The sequence below is a fragment of the Aotus nancymaae genome, unplaced genomic scaffold (genome assembly GCF_030222135.1).
Source record: "Aotus nancymaae isolate 86718 unplaced genomic scaffold, 86718_ANA_hifiasm-v0.15.2.pri h1tg000016l, whole genome shotgun sequence".
Taxonomy (NCBI): Eukaryota; Metazoa; Chordata; class Mammalia; order Primates; family Aotidae; genus Aotus; species Aotus nancymaae.
In genome coordinates, this window is record NW_026988428.1 from 4846185 (window position 1) to 4863970 (window position 17786).

The following is a 17786-nucleotide window of genomic DNA, read 5'->3' on the forward strand; positions in this document are numbered from 1 at the left end:
GCTAACACAGTGACACCCCATCTCTACTAAAAATACAAAAAAAATTAGCTAGGCATGGTGGCACGTGCCTGTAGTCGCAGCTACTTGGAAGGCTGAGGCAGGAGAATCGCTTTAACCCGGGAGGCGGAGGTTGCAGTGAGCCAAGATAGTGAGACTCCGTCTCAAAAAAAAAAAAGAGACTTTAGGATCCTTACCAGAAAATGTTTAGATTTTAATTTTTAAAATTCCAACAAGGGAAGATGGCTGATCACTAGCAGCTCGGGCACGTAGCTCCCAGTGAAAGCACAGAGAACGAGAGGATGCCACACTTTCAGACGAATATTTGTTGCTCACGAACCAGGAGATTCCCAGTGGAGAAGCCCCACGGGTTGCCAGAGCAACTTTGTGGCCGGCGCGGCCATTTTGCTGGCGCCTTAGCATGGCAGATCTTGGTGCAGAGTCCGGAGATTCCTGGGCAGAAAAGCATCATCAATCTTAACACTGCTGTTTTGGCCGGCGCAGTGGTTTGCTCAGATTTCGGCGCTGGGAATCAACAAGTTGGAAGTCTGCTCAGAGACCTAGTTAGAAAGTCGGGAATTACAAAGACGACAGAGGGATAAATATATAATGAAGAGAAGAAACCAGCCTAAAAAGGCAGAGAATACTCAAAATCAGAATGCCTCTCCCTCTACAGGGGATCGCAATTCCTCATCAGTAACTGAACAAGGTTTAATGGAGAATGAGTGTGTTCCAATAACAGAAGCAGGTTTCAAAATGTGGGTGATAAGAAACTTCTGTGAATTAAAAGAACTTGTTCTAACCCAATGCAAAGAAACTAAGAACCTTGAGAAAAGGTTTGATGAAATGCTAACGAGAATGGACAATTTAGAGAGGAATATAAGTGAACTGATGGAGCTGAAAAACACAACACAAGAACTTTGTGAAGTATGCACAAGTTTAAACAGTCGAATTGATCAAGCAGAAGAAAGGATATCAGAAGTCGAGGACCAGCTCAGTGAAATGAAACGAGAAGACAAGATTGGAGAAAAAAGGATAAAAAGGAATGAGCAAAGTCTCCAGGAAATATGGGACTATGTGAAAAGACCTAATTTACGTTTGATAGGTGTACCTGAATGTGATGAAGAGAATGAATCCAAGTTGGAAAATACTCTTTAGGATATCATTCAGGAAAACTTTCCCAACCTAGCAAGGCAGGGTAATATTCAACTCCAGGTAATACAGAGAACACCACAAAGATATTCCTCAAGAAGACCAACCCCAAGGCACATAATTGCCAGATTTATTAGGGTTGAAATGAAGGAGAAAATACTAAGGGCAGCCAGAGAGAAAGGTCAGGTTACCCATAAAGGGAAACCTATCAGACTTACAGCAGATCTCTCAGCAGAAACCCTGCAAGCCAGAAAAGAGTGGGGACCAATATTTAACATCCTTAAAGAAAAGAACTTTCAACCCAGAATTTCATATCCAGCCAAACTAAGCTTTATGAGCGAAGGAAAAATTAAATCTTTTGCGAACAAACAAGTACTTAGAGACTTCACCACCACCAGACCTGCTTTACAAGAGCTTCTGAAAGAAGCATTATACACATAAAGGAACAACCAATATCAGCCTTTCCAAAAATATATCAAAAAGCAAAGAGCATTAACACAATGAAAAATGTACACCAACTAATGGGCAAAACAGCCAGCTAGCATCAAATGGCAGTATTAAACTTATATATATTCTAATTGGATAAAAAGCCAAAACCCATCGGTATGCTGCATCCAGACCCATCTCACATGCAACGATACACAAAGACTCAAAACAAAGAGAAGGAGGAAGATTTACCAACCAAACACAGAGTAAAAATAAACAAATAAACAAAAAGCAGGAGATGCAATTCTCGCCTCTGATAAAGCAGACTTTAAAGCAACAAAGAGCAAAAGAGGCAAAGAAGGACATTACATAATGGCAAAGGGATCAATGTAACAAGAAGAGCTAACGATTCTATAGATCAACCAGACAGAAAATTAACAAGGACATCCAGGATTTGAACTCAGACCCGGAACAAGTAAACTTAATAAACATTTATAGAACTCTCCACTTCAAATACACAAAACATACATTACCACCTCACACCTATTCCAAAAGTGACTACATAATTGGAAATAAATCACTCCTCAGTAATCGCATAGCATTTCATAGGTTTAAATGAAATATTGGTTGGCTGCTTGTTTGTTATTTTCTTCTCTTACTCCTTCCTGTCTACATCATTAAGTATAATTATTGGTATAAAAGTGGTTTTCAATACCCATTACTGAATTGCATTCTAGCCTGGGCAGAAAAGCAATACTCCCATTCTCTCTCTCTCTTTCTCTTCCTTTTTCTTCCTCTTCTTCATTCTTTTTTTTCTTTCTTTCTAAAATAAATAAATAAATAAATAAAATTCCAACAAGGTATTTTTAAGACAACCGGGAAGATTTGAACGCAGACTGGGTGTAAAACAACACTAAGGAATAGTTCATTTTGTTAGGGGTGATGGTGGTATTATCATTATGATTTTAAACTTTTTATCTGCTAGAGTTACATATTAATGTATTTATGGATGAAATGATACAAAGGCTTGAATTTGCTTTGAAATATTCCAGTGAGGGAGACATTAAGGAGGGTGGCAATAAATGAGACAAGATTGGTAAAATGCTGATAATGTTGAAGTAGGTGACAGGTACACAGGGGAACATTATATGGCTCTCTACTTTTATGAATGTCAGTGATTCCTGTAATTTAAAATAGTTTTGTTTTGCTCTGTCACCCAGGCTGGCATGCGGTGGTGCAATCTTGGCTCACTGCAACCTCTGTCTCCCAGGTTTAAGCAATTCTCATGTCTCAGCCTTTGAGTAGCTGGGACTACAGGTGCATGCCACTACACCTGGCTAATATTTTTGTATTTTTAGTAGAGACGGGGTTTTGCATTGTTAGCCAGGGTAGTCTTGAATTCCTGGCCTCAAGTGATCTACCCGCCTTGGTCTCCCGAAGTGCTGGGATTACAGGCATGGCTCATCACACCCGGCCTAAAGTTTTAAAATCTATTCAAAAGACAGCTGTGTGATAAGTGCTGATTGATTTCATATGCATTTTATTTAATCCTCAACAAAACATTGTTAAGTATTTTTGCCTCCTTTTTGTGTCTGAGGAAAGTGGCTCACGGAGTCTGTCACTAATTTGAAGTCTCTCAGTGGGTGTAGAATTCAAGCCAAAACTTGTCTGACTCCAAAACTTGTTTGTTACCTCCCAAATAACATTTATTAATGATTATAGTAATCATTGTTGCCATTATTAACTTTGAGAAATTAAATGATTACTCATCTCAATTGTATTGTTTAAATCATAGCCGCTAACACTGATTAAGAAATTACTCTGTGTTTTTGTAATATATTGTATCATTTCCCTCTCACAACACCACTATGAAGTAGAGTAGCGAATCTACCCAGGCTTACTTTGCTTTGGTGATAAACCACTCCTAAATTTCAGCGGCTTCCAATAACAGAGGTTTAATTACCCTTCACTTACCAGTGTGGGTGCTTTTCACTGGGTCTTCTGCTGAAAGAACAGTTCCTGCCTAGGGTGTTGCTGGAGTTACAGCAAAGGGAGAAAGGAGAAAAACAGGTGGTGGTTCTTGAAGCTTCTTCCTGGAGGCAGTATAAATCCCATCCAATCCCATTCCCTGGGGTGAGTCTTTCAATAGGCAAGCCTGACACCAACTTAGTGGGGAAAGAGAATCCTCTCACAGAGAGGAGCCGCATATATTTGGGAACAATAACATAGTCTGCCATAGGCAGTATCCTCATTTCACAAATAAGGAAACTGAGGCATAGAGTGAGGGTAATTTACTCATGTTCCCACAGCTAGTAAGAGGTGAAGGTCAAATATGACCCAGGAAGACGTGGGCCTCCTAGGCAGCACAGGTTCACTGGTTACTTGGAAATATTGTTTTCTATTTCTATTTGCATTTTTTTTTTTTGCTTTTATTATTAATTTTTGATAGAGTGTCCCACTTTGTTACCCAGGCTGGAGTGCAGTGGCGTGATCATGACTCACTACAGCCTTGATTTTGTGACTCAAGCGATCCTCCCACCTCAGCACCCCCTCCTAAGTAACTGGGACTACAGGCACCTGCAACCACACCTGGCTAAGTTTTGTATGTTTTTGTAGAGACAGGGTTTTGCCATGCTGTCCAGGCTGGTCTCAAACTCCTGGGCTGAAGTGATCCACCCACCTCAGCCTCCCAAAGTGCTGGGATTATAGGCATGAGCCACTGGGCCTGGCCCTGCTTTTGTTACTATTTTTAATTGACCCATAATAATCATACATATTGATGGGTATGATGTGATGTTTCAGTACACGTATAGACTGTGTCATAATCAAATTGGAGTAATTATCATATTCATCACCTTAAACATTTATCATTTATTTGTGTTGGGAACATTCAAAATCCATTCTTCTAGCTATTTGAAAATATGTAATAAAATTATTGTTAACTATAGTCATTTTACAGCGCTATCTCACACTAAAACTTACTCATGCTGTCTAGCTGTACTTGTGTATCTGTTAACCAACCTCTTCTTATCCCCATCCCCATCCTTCCCTGCTTCTAGTGATTTTACCGTCTACTTCTGTGAGGTCAATTTTTTAGCTTCCATGTAGGAGAGAATATTTAAATTCTTAAACTTTAGATTCAGGGGGTACATGTGTAGGTTTGTTACAAGGGTATGTTGCATGATGCTGAGCGTTGGGCTTCTATTGATTGCATCACCAAAATAGTGAACATGGTACCCAATAGAAAGTTTTTCAAGCCTTGCTCCCCTCCCTTCCTCCCTGCTTCAGGAGGCCTCAGTGTCTATTATTCCTGTCTTTATGTCCATGTGTGCTCAATGTTTAGCTCCCACTTATAAGTGAGAACACGCAATATTTGCTTTTCTGTTTCTGTGTTCATTCGCTTTGGAGAATGACTTCCAGCTCTATCCATGTTGCTGCAAAGGACATGCTTTCATTTTTTTCACGGCTGCATAATATTCCATGGTGTACATGTACCACATTTTCTTTAACCAGTCCACTGTTGATGGGCACCTAGGTTGAGTCCCTGTGTGTGCTATGGTTAACAGTGCTGTGATGAACATACACGTGCAGATGTCTTTTTGGTAGAACAATTTATTTTCTTTTGGGTAGGTACCCAGTAATAGGATTGCTGAGTTGGATGATAGTTCTATTTTTAGGTCTTTGAAAAACCTCCAAACTGCTTTCCACAGGGGCTGAACTCATGGTGTATTCCCACCAACAGTGTATAAGCTTTCCATTTTCTCTGAAACCTAGTCATCTGTTATTATTTTACCTTTTAATCATAGCCATTCTCACGAGTGTGAGATGGCATCTCATTGTGATTTTGGTTTGCATTTCCCTGATGATTGGCAATGTTAGGCATTCTTTCCAGTTTGTTGGTCATTTGTGTGTCTTTTTTTTGCCTACTTTTTAGTGTGTCTGGTTTGTTGTTGTTGTTGTTGTTCATTTGTTTAAGATCCTTATAGATTCTGGATATTAGGCCTTTGTTGAATGCATAGCTTGCAAATATGTTCTCCTATGCTGTAGGTTGTTTGTTTAGTCTGTTGATAGTTTTTTTTTTTTTTCTTTTTTTTTTTTTTTTTTTAGCTGTGCAGAAGCTCTTTACTGAAATTAGGTCTGAATTGCCAATTTTTATTTTTGTTGCATTTGGTTTTGAGAACTTTGCCTGGGCCAATATCCGGAAGAGTATGACCCAGGTTTTCTTTTGGGATTTTTATAGTTGGAGGTCTTATATTTCAGTCTTGAATCCCTCTTAAGTTTTGTATATGGTAAGAAGGAGGGTTCTAGTTTCATTCTTCTGCATGTGGCTAGCCAGTTTTCCCAGCACCATTTATTGAAAAGGGGATCCTCTTCCCATTATTTATTATTGTCAACTTTGTTGAAGATCAGTTGGTTGTAGTTGTGCAGCTTTATTTCTCAGTTCTCTATTCTGTTCCATCGGTCTGGTCTATTTTTGTACCAGTACCATGCTGTTTTTGTTACTGTAGCCTTGTAGTATAGTTTGAAATCAGGTAATATGATGAGTTCAGCTTTGTTCTTTTTGCTTAGGATTGTTTTGGCTATTTGGGCTCTTTTCTGGCTCCATGTAATTTTTATTTTATTTTTATGAATTATTAATTTATTTAGAGACAGTGTCTTGCCCAGGGCTTTATTTGGTTTGGTAGGTTTTTTATTACTGATTTAATTTCAGAACACATTCAATCTTGGGAGGTTGTGTGTTTCCAGGAATTTATCCATTTCCTCCAGACTTTCCAGTTTGTTGGCACAGAGGTGTTCATAACAGCCTCTGAAGATCTCTTGTATTTCTGTGGAATTGACTGTAATGTTACCTTTGTCATTTCTAAGTGTGCTTATTTGGACCTTCTCTCTTTTTTCTTTGTTAATCTAGCTAGTGTTCTGTCAATCTTGTTTATCCTTTCAAAGAATCAACTTTTGTTTCACTGATCCTTTGTATGGTTTCATTTTTTAGTCTCAGTTTCATTTAGTTCTGCTCTGATTTTAGTTATTTCTTCTGCTAGCTATAGTTACATTCTTATTAAGAGATTTTATTTTATGCCACATTCTATTGTTTTTTATGAAGCAAACATTATTGAAATGTAGCATATGTATAAATTTCTAGAATGAAAAAACCTTGAAAAGAAACATTTGGTATTTTCTATTGCTAGATGGTAAAACTAGTTGTCATCTTTTCCTCTCCTGCCATAAATCTGGTTTACGATCCCAAAAACATTTTGCCTAAGAGCTTTGGTTTTAGGTATGGATTGGCCAAACATTAAGATTTAAAATAGTTCAGTCTTACTTGGTACAGCACAGGCTTAGGTTAGCTGTGTGACCTTGGATAAGAATTTTGACAACTCTACACTTCAGGACTTCACAGACAGGATGGGGATAGTAGTAAGTACCTTATTCAGGTTGTGGTTAGGATTAAATGATGTGTTTAAAGTGGCTAATGAAGTTTTCAGAATATGATAGACATAAAATAAATTGTAATTACTATTATTAAATTAGTTTGAGTGGTTAGGAAAAGGTTTATTTGAAGGTGTAGTATTTTTAAAAGATCAGATACATACTCACTCTCTGACCTCACTCCTACCACTCCCTCTCTTGTCCCAAAAGAGAGGCAATCCCAAATGTTGAAATCCTGAAACATCAAAATCTCAAAAATAATTTAATTATATGTGTAAGGCTGGTTGCCTCGCTGGGAGCACGGACGCACACCCACCCCCCTTTTTTTCAAAAGCTCGGACAAGCCCAGACGAGCTCAGGCAAGCTCAGACATGCTCAGGCTTTTTCCCTTCGTCCATGCTCACACAGCCTGACCTTCCCTTAAAAGAGCCAAGTATGCAAACAAGGTGCGGTAACTCTAGCCTCTTGCTAACCAATAGCAGCCGAGTCTTAACAACCAATAGCAGTTAAGCCTTAACAACCAATAGCAGCCGAGGAATTCCAACGAACAAAAAGCCAAGTCCTAGGTCAAGGCTTGTAACTTACCCAATAGCAGTCTTGCTCTCCCACAACCAATCGAGCTGTTTCACTCCCTATAAAACCCCCTGTCTGAGAGGAGTCCATGCGACTTCTCCGGCCCCTCCTGTCGGACCACAGAACCTCACCCGGGAGCCTGAATAAATTCTTCGCACTGGATTATTTTCATGCTGGCCTCAGTTTCTTCGTTTTATCCTCGGCGAGAACAGACCTTACAATATGGCTTTTATTTTATATTTTATATAGCATTTTTGAGGATGATGAACTAGTCTATTTCAACTTTCTTCACAGGTTCAGACAGAAAAAGGACTGTCCAGGAATTTATTAATGACCAGAGAGACAGGTTTCTGCTTGAGGTAGTAAAAATAACTTTTCTTCCCTAGCCAAATGGAAGACTTCTTGCGTAGTGTCAAATATTTACCTTGACATTTTGCTTTTCTATTACACGGCCCAAATCTTTTGGTTGAACAGGTTGTTTTTTTCATGTGTTCATTAATTTGAAAAATACTTACTGAGAGATTACTATGTGCCAAGCAGTAAACAAAGCAAAGACCTGCCCCTGAAAGGATTTATATGCCTTGGGCTGGCTCCCAAGCATGCATCACTGGCACAGCAGTTTCCAGGCAGTTACCCTTGACTCGTTTTTACAATCCACATCCAAATAGATCTTCAAATATTCAAATATTCTTTTTAAAAATATATCCATAATCAGACTACTCTTCATGACCTCCACAGCTACCACTTCAGTCCAAGCCACCAACATCTATTGCGTGTATTATTGTTATAACTTCGAAGCCTGGGTCTCCTGCCTCTACTGTGGCTACCCTGCAGTTGCTCTGTTCTTCACACAGTGAAAGGATCGTGCCCTTCCTCCACCAAAGGTCTGCAGCACACTCTCTGACCTCACTCCTACCACTCCCTCTCTTGTCCCAAAAGACAACTACCCAAAATGCCATAATCCCAAATGTTGAAATCCTGAAAGATCAAAGTCTCAAAAATAGAGTTCTGAAAAACGTAAACTTAAAAATTCTTTAAAAGACATTTATTTACATTTTTAAAGGGGGATTTTTTTTGAGAACATACAACAACATGACAGACCATCTCTTAAGCCACTTTATACAATGAAATAGGCAATAACAACATACGTATTTTTGCCAGTACAAATACACAGCCATTCTAACAACAATTGCACAGGTGTAACCATTATGAGCAGACTAACTATATGCAGAAAGAAATAGGTCCAAAAGCAAAATATATAAATGGATAGTGCTCTGGTTGGTAATTTATGCATCCAGCTTTATAATTGCAGTCATCAAACTTTATAAATAACACGTTGAAATTCACTTTTAGAAGCCTTTGATTGCCCCCAATTCCAAATCTGTCATTATGTCAAATTCATTTTGATCACCCCAATTCCAAATCTGTCATTATGTCAAATTCATTTTGATCACCCCAATTCCAAATCTGTCATTATGCCAATATATCATCTGGAGACTCAACTGAAGTCCGTTTTCTTCTGAATAAAGGCAATAACAAGGTAATAGTTCTGTCTCACAGGATGCCACTATCCTGTGATCGTGATTTTCAGGATTTTAGACATTAGGGATTTTAGAATTTTGATCTTTCAGGATTTCAACATTTGGGATTATGGCATTCAGTGTTGTGTATTAGAGATTATGATTCAAACCCTTTCTGTTTCTCTTGCTCATTCTGTTCCAGCCTCAGTGGCCTCCTTGCTGTTCCTGGGACACACCAATCGCTCTCTTGCCTCCAAGCTGATGCCATGGAGACCTTTCTTTATATCAGGTTGGTGCAAAAGTAATTGTGGGTTTGCTATTTCAATGACAAAAACTGCAATTACTTTTGCACCAACCTAATAGGAGGAACATTCCTCCCTCAGAAATCCTCATGGTTGGTTTCCTACTTCCTTCCAGTCTCTGTTTAATTCTCACCACATCAGGGAGACTTTCCTTGGCTGTTCTATACATGATGGCAACCCCCTGCCCTTGTCCACAAGCACCCCATCCTGCTTTCATCAGCTTCCTTCCTGAATGGACACTCCATGCAAGCAGTTATGTTTCTTTGGATCGTCACTCAGTTGACACCCCTTAAAACAGTCCTTACACACAGTAGGCACTCAATAAGTATTGGTGAATAAAGTAATGATTGAAGCATTTTTTTATTATAAACTTGGAGGGTCTAATTATTGGTTGTTATTTATTTAAAATAATCTCATTTCCATATTTTAAATTCATTTATATTATAAATGCATGTGGCCTTATTTATAATTTGTTTTTTTCCTGCATGGCATTAAAAACCCAAATGAATCTGAGTGTGGTGGCTCACGCCTATAATCCCAGCACTGTGGGAAGCCAAGGCGGGCAGATTGCTTGAGCTCAGGAGTTTGAGATCAGCCTGGCTGACATGGCAAAAGTCCTAAAAATACTCTAGTAAAAATACAAAAATTAGCCAGGAATGGTGGTGTGTTCCTACAAGTACCAGCTACTTGAGAGGCTGAGGTGGGAGGATTGCTTGAGCTTGGTGGTTGAAGCTGCCATGAGCCAAGATCACCTCACTGCACTCCAGCCTGGATGACAGAGTGAGACCCTGTCTCAAAAACAAATCAAAACAAAAAAACACCAAACGAATTCTTATATTCTGTACTAAAAAAAAAAAATAGAAGTAAATAGAAGGCAGACGTCAAAGTTGTGTTTGGGGATCTAAACAGGCCTCTTTGATTATAGTTAGACATAGCACCCTTGGGCTGGCTCCCAGGGATGCCCCACTGGCATGGCAGAGTTACTGCTTTCTCCCATGGTCTTCTTATTGGCAGAGAAGCTGGTAGCTTTTGTGGCTGCAGACAGCCCAGTTTCCCAATTCCCAGAAAGTGCTGGGGGGTAATACACTGTAGGTAATATCATCTGCACCTGCTCTTTGGAGGAATATGCAGCTATTTTTTATTTGTGGGGCAGAGCCCTTTTGGAACAACACCGACCCTCTTCATAAAAGTAAGAGAAGGAATTTAGTCTCCCTTGTAATTGTCCCCCAAAATTAAAACACCTTCAGGAAATGAAGTCCATTGCTCCAAGATTTAGGCATGCTATTATTTCTATTACAAATGTTTGCTTGCTGTGCAAGCTACTTTCTCCTGTATTATAAGACTGTTGAAATGTACTAGAAATGTGGAATAATGTTTTTACACTTCTGTCTTCAATGCCCCTAGTATGCTTTGTCAACCAAAAGAAGCACAATCAAAAAGTTTGAAAAATGCATTGCAATGAGGGAAAGGCAACTCAAAAAAGCAGAGAAAAAGCTCCAACATGATGCACTGGCCTTTGAAGAGTTCCTTCAAGAAAATGACCAGGAATCCGCAGATGCTCTGAAATTGTTAGTTTCATCACTCTGGCCAAATCCCTCTTACGTCTTTTGTTTGTTTGTTTCTAAGAAGCCAATTAACAAATCTTCATTGCTTTTCAGGGCAGCACAAGAAACGATAAACAAACTCCAAGTGACAGCAGAGCTGAAGAAAGCAAGCATGGAGGTACAAGCAGTGAAAAGGTGAGGGCGGGCTCCGTTTTCTCGTGGCCACATTTCCACGACACATTAAAGTCTATTTGTGCCAGATAAGACCTGGGCTGGGCACGGTGGCTCACGCCTGTAATCCCAGTGCTTTGGGAGGCCAAGGTGGGCGGATCACGAGGTCAAGAGATCGAGACCATCCTGGCCAACATGGTGAAACTCCATGTCTACTAAAAAAATACAAAAATTAGCGGGCATGGTGCCATGCACCTGTAGTCCCAGCTACTCAGGAGGCTGAGGCAGGATAATCGCTTGAACATAGGAAGCAGAGATTGCAGTGAGCTGAGATCGCGCCGCTGCACTCCAGCCTGGGCGACAGAGCGAGACTCCGTCTAAAACAAACTAACTAAAAAACCACCCTATTTGTTCCATATAAGACCTAATAATCTTGATCTATCAAGATTTGTTCCTGCCTGAGTATCGGGACAGAATGTGACTTCTGGCTAGAAAGCCTCTCTAACTTGTAGATACAGAAGCAAAAATAATTAGTTGAAGCAAAACAATGTTAGGAATAAACAATAAATTATTGTCTAAGTGCCCTTCTTCATTCATTCATTTATTCTCTTTTTATATTTTTGGTTTAGTCTGATTGTACTTTTTCATTCATTCTGAGACATGTTTTTCCCCCCACGTTTTAACATCTCTGAAATTGGGATTCATTCTACAATCATCTTACAATCATCATGGGCAATATTTTTTATATTTATACTTAACACTTTGTAGAAACTAGCATTGCTATTATAAACTAAGATCTGCTGGGCGCACTGCTCACCTCTCAGCTCCTTTGGAAGCTGAGGCGGGAGGGTTGCTTGAGCCCAGGAGTTCAAGTGAAGTCTGAGCAACACAGTAGGACCGCGTCTCTAGTAAAAATAAATAAAAATGAAAAACTAAGATCTATAAAGAGAAAAACGTATTGGAGCAGGAGTTGAGATAAAATTGTACCATGTGCCACTCTTTTTCAAACTTAGATGTTTCCTTCTATGGTCAAGGAAACTCACTTGAACTAATTTTTTTCTTTTTTTGAGATGGAGTTTCGCTCTTGTTGCCCAAGCTGGAGTGCAATGGCGCAATCTTGACTCACTGCAACTTCTACCTCCCGGATTCAAGCAATTCTCCCGTCTCAGACTCCCGAGTAGCTGGACTTACAGGCATGCACCACCACACCTGGCTAATTGTTTGCATTTTTAGTAGAAACAGGGTTTCACCATTTAGCCAGGCTAGTCTCGAACTCCTGGCCTCAGGTGATCCACCCGCCTTGGCCTCCCAAAGTGCCGGGATTACAGGTGTGAGCCACCACGCCCAGCCTAACTAATATTAAGTAGCTAAAGAAGCTTCCTTCTGTCATCATTTTTGGACAGTAATTTCATGATTCAGAAGACACCGTAGTGCTGGTATCAGGTCAATGCTAAAACTTACTTTTCCTTTTTGAGAACTTGATGCTTACCTCTCTTTCCTCCAGACCTAAGCCCTAGACTTCTTAGATCCTTCAGACAAGCTAGTCTGAAATGAAGCAAATGAACTGGATGATGGTTTCTCTGAAACCAACTGCACTGACAGAATGTGTGTTTTACATTCTGGCTACAGCATGCTCTTCTGTTTTAGGAGCCTAAAGCTGACACTACATCAAGATGGAGAGTTTCCTTCTCTCTTTCACCCCCTAATGCAACTAGCAGATTCTATCCATTTGTAGAATATTTCTAGAGCTAGAGTAGCAGCCTCTATTTTTGGGCAAACCACCGCATTTATGCACAATAGCCACCGAGTTAAATCCTCCGAACACCCTTGCCGAAGAGAATTTTTGATCATTTATGTGTCACATCTTCCTAGAAGGGTGCAGGAGATCATGAAAAACAAGCTTGCAGTGAAGTGAGGGTAGCAGGTGCTCGTCTCTCTTTATGGGCTCAAGATGGCCCCAGAAGTCCTCCCCTATAGGTAGTGTTAGAACGGGAAGGGGAGCATCTTCTGAAGCTTTTGCTTGGAAGCTGTATCATTCCAGCCAATTGTCACCCAGTGTTCTTTGTAGCATATCTGGGAGGATTTGAATCTAAAACCAAGGCAGTGGTAGAATGAAAGGCTCCCATCAATTCTTCCAACTGGTGATGCGTGAGGCAGCCATTTACTGACCCTTGAAAATCACTCTCACACCAGGACTGAAGGAAGGCTCTGACAGAAGTATTAAAGCTGAGAACATGGATATGAAGTACTCTTGATAAGAGTATTGGTGAAGGTATGAGTAACGAAGGCCCTGAAAGATAAAGGATTGGGAGCTCCCTTTCAAGTGGGCCTTTTTTGTTACTTTAACATCCGTCTTCATCCACTTTCTAACATAATACTGTCACACAGTGTGAAGCTGGGCAAAGGCTGTTGGTCCAAGTCACTCAGTATTGGCAAGAGCTTGGGCATCTGAGTCAGACAGACCTAGGCTTGAGTACTGGTTCTACCATTTACATCTCCTTTCCAAGATAAGAATAACAGTACCTATTTTAAAGTGCTGGCCCGAGGATAAGCTTGTGTCTGTAGTGTGTCCTGCCTATAGTAGTAGATGCTCATTAAATGTTAGTTTCTTTCTTCTCCTTACAAATGTACCATCTTTTGCTACCTTCTCCTTTTTCTTTTTTTTGATATGGAATCTCGCTCTGTCTCCCAGCCTGGAGTACAGTGGTATGATCTCAGCTCACTGCAACTTCCGCCTTCTGGGTTTAAGCAATTCTCCTGCCTCAGCCTCCTGAGCAGCTTGGATTACAGGCACCCGCTACCATGCCTGGCTAATTTTTGTATTCTTAGTAGAGATGGGATTTCACCATGGTGGCCAGGCTGGTCTTGAACTCCTGACCTCAAGTGATCCACCTGCTTCGGCCTCTCAAAGTGCTGGGATTACAAGCGTAAACCACGGTGCCTGGCCAATTTTTTGTATTTTTAGTAGAGACGGGGTTTCACCATGTTGGCCAGGCAGGTCTTGAACTCCTGATCTCAGGTGATCCACCCACCTTGGCCTCCCAAGGGATTACAGGCATGAGCCACCGCACCTGGCCCTTTTGCTACCTTCTAATTTCTCCCTATGTCTAAAACTTAATACAGTGTTTCCCTCAGAAATAATAAATAAGTCGGGTAAAACTATCATGTCAATTCTATGTGTGCATATCCTTGGACATGTTTTATTTAAACAGCATTCCTAGCGTTTTCTTTCATCCCGTTTCATATTTCACTGAAGCCCATATTTTATGGCCATATTTATCCTTTTTGATAATTAAATTATTAATTCAAGTACATAAGAGATATAATTTTGTAAAAATTCTTTTTCATGAACATGCTTTCGCATAGATATACCTAATCATATCTTTGTTTCTTTTGAGTAGTGAAATAGCAAAAACAGAATTCCTCCTCAAGGAGTACATGAAATATGGTATTTTTCTGCTGCAATTGTCTCCAAAACATTGGCAAATCCAGCAAGTACTAAAAAGAGCACAGGTGTCAAAAAGTAAAGCATATATCATCCACCCCAAAATATTAACAAGTAAGTTACTCATTCTCAACTTTCCTGAAGTAAATATCCTTAACTCTAAAATAATCTGCTTCAATGTTTATTTGTTATTTATTTAAATAGATTTTTTAAAAAGCAGAACCTAAACAAAGATTTTCACAATCTCTGTTATTGTATATCCTTAATTTAGAAACTTGGGCTATTCAGATATAAAGTCTCTTTGTCCATTTGTGTTGCTATAGAGGAACACTTAAGGCTGGGCAATTTATAAAGAAAAGAGGTTTATTTGGTTCACAGTTCTGCTGGCTGTACAAGAAGTGTGGCGCCAGCATTATTTCTGGCAGGGGCTTCAGGCTGCTTCCACTCATGGCAGAAGGGAAACGTGTGCAGAGACCACATGGTGTGAGGAGAAGCACATGGGAGGGGAGCAGCTGCCAGGCTCTTTCAACAAGGAGCTCTTGTGGGAACTAAGAGAGCAAGAACTCACTCATTGCTATCAGGATTGCACCAAGCCATTTACAAGGGGTCTACCCCCCGACCTAAGCATCTTTCACTAAGCCCCACCTCTGACATTGCGGATCAAATTCCAGCATGAGATTTGGAGGGTCAAATATCCAAAGTGTAGCATAAAGCAATAAAAATATATGCATGAGGAAAGAGAAAATACATTATTTGCAACTGATATGGTAGCATATCTAGAAATCCCCTCTAAAAACCTGAGAGATTATTTGATTTTATTAAAGGATTCTTTAAACAGACACAAAGTCATTTATGTGGTTTTTTTGTTTTGTTTTGTTTTCTGAGATGGAGTCTCACTCTGTCACCCAGAGCTGGAGTGTAATGACATTAATCTCGGCTCACTGCAACCTCTACCTCCCAGGTTCAAGCAATTCTTGTGCCTCAGCCTCCCGAGTAGCTGGGATTACAGGTGTGCACCACCACACCCAGCTAATTTTTGTATTTTTAGTAGAGATGGAGTTTCACCATGTTGGCCAGGCTGGTCTCAGTCTCTTGATCTCGTGATCTGCCCGGCTTGGCTGTCATTTATTTATTTATTTTTTTTAACCTAACACATTAATCTAAGTAAACCAACTTTATTAATTAGAAAATACAAAAGAAGGTGGGACATGATGGCTCATTTCTGTAATTCCAGCATTCTGGGAGGCCAAGGCAGTCAGATCACTTGCGCCTAGGAGTTTGGGACCAGTCTGGACAACATGGCAAAACCCTTTCTCTACAAAAAAACAAAACAAAACAAAACATTAGCTGGGCATGGTGATGCGTACCTCCCAGCTACTCCGGAGGCTGAGGTGAGAGGATCGCCTGAACCCAGGAAGTCGAGGTTGCAGTGAGTCATGTGTACACCACTACACTCCAGCCTGGGTGACAGGAGTGAGACGCTGTCAGAAAAGAAAGAAAGAAAGAAAAAGAAAGAAGAAAGAAAGAAAGAGAAAAGAAGGAAGGAAGGAAAGGAGGGAAGGAGGGAAGCAAGGGAGGGAGGGAGGAAGGAAGGAAGGAAGGAAAGAAAGAAGGAAGGTGAAGAAAGAAGGAAGGAAGACAAGGCAGAGCAAAGTAAGGCAAGAAAACAAGGAAATTAAATCTAAGAAAATGGAAACAGAAGGGAAGGGAGGGGAGAGGAGAGGAGGGGAGGGAAGAGAAAAGAAAACAAGGATATTAAATCTAAGAAAACAACCTATCTCAAAAAAAGAAGGAAAGAAGAAAGCAAAAGAAAGAGGAGAAGGAAGGAAGGAAAGAGGGAGGGAGGCAGGGAGGGAGAAAGGGAGGGAGGGAAGGAAGGAAAAGAAGGAAGGGAGGAAGGAAGGAAACATACAAGGAAATTAAATCTAAGAAAACAACAATAACCTTAATGTGCGTGACCTGTAGCTTTGAGAAGTAGAAACTATGTCATGTTTTCGGATAGACTGATATTATAAAGTTGCCAAATTTCCTAAAACTAATGTATAAGCTTTATGGAATTATAATTAAAATGTTACCAAAAATGTGTCAGGGAATTGGGTCTTGGGTGGAGAGAAGTTTGCACAATAATCTGAAGGTTCATCCAGAAAGATAAACAAATACTTTTGAATTAGGAAGGTAATGGGAGGAGGATTACAAATCCTTTAAACTTTTATTTAATATCATGGAGTCTCAGTAATCGAAACAGTCATGTACTGGCATTAGGTCAGCTAAATGGACCAGATATGGGTCCCATTACATATATATAAGAATTTAAGCCAGGTGCAGTGGCTCACACTTATAATCCCAGCACTTTGGGAGGCTAAGGAGGGAGGATTGCTTGAGCCAGGAGTTTGAGACCAGCTTGGGCAACATAGTGAGACCTCGTCTCTACAAAAAATTTGAAAATTAGCTGAGTGTGGTGGCACGCAACTGTAGTTCTACCAGTAGGGAGGCTGAGGTGGGAGGATTGCTTGAGCCCAGAAGGAGGACGTTGCAGTGAGCCATGATCCTACCACTGCACTCCAGCCTGGGCAACAGACCGAGACCCTGTCTCAAAAAAAAAAAAAAAAAAAGAGATGTAATAAGTGAAAGCGGGGTCACAAATCAAAGGGAATGATTTGCACTTTCAACTAACACTGAGGTAACCAGACCAGACATATCCTCTTGCCTGAAAAACTGGCATATGAAACAGGAATTTTCAGACATTGGACATCAAACAGCAAAGCTGAGTGATCCCTTGAAGAGGGAAAACCAGGGAGGTGAGCCCTAGGATTGCCTCCGCTTACTTCCTGGAGAGTTTCCAGGATTCAGTGCAGGGATGGGGAGCCAGGGGGAGCCCAGCTGAGAACTGATGCCACTACTCCGGGATAGGAGAATTTACTCCACAGAAATTGGCAAACTATAAATCAGGGGGAGTTGGCTTTTAAGAGAGTTGATTGTTAAACCTTTACCAACACACTGCTAATGGTTTCCCTGCTCGGTTCCCTACCTCTCTCACTGTGCCAAGTGTGATTAAATTAGGTCATATGTGTAAAGCGTTGAGCAGGATAACATTTGGTTAAAGCTAAATGGTGGAAAAAACCCAAGAAGTACTTGCATTCAACAACTTAAGATTCAGTCCTTCTGGGGCCAGGTGTGGTGGCTAATGCCTGTAATCCTAACAATTTGGGAAGCCAAGGCAGGTGGAATG

The 17786-nt window shown here is 40.4% G+C and overlaps 1 protein-coding gene across 5 annotated transcripts in view; it reads left to right on the forward strand.

The window, feature by feature from the left end:
- Window positions 1-17786, forward strand: part of CCDC38 (coiled-coil domain containing 38) — a 58407-nt gene that overhangs the window by 17578 nt on the left and 23043 nt on the right. For all 5 annotated transcript variants that reach the window (XM_064376856.1, XM_064376854.1, XM_064376855.1 and 2 more), the window contains 4 exons: window positions 7870-7934; window positions 10802-10965; window positions 11056-11136; window positions 14514-14671. In XM_064376856.1, coding sequence (XP_064232926.1) covers window positions 7870-7934; window positions 10802-10965; window positions 11056-11136; window positions 14514-14671 — 468 coding nt within the window. The remainder of the gene's footprint in view (window positions 1-7869; window positions 7935-10801; window positions 10966-11055; window positions 11137-14513; window positions 14672-17786) is intronic.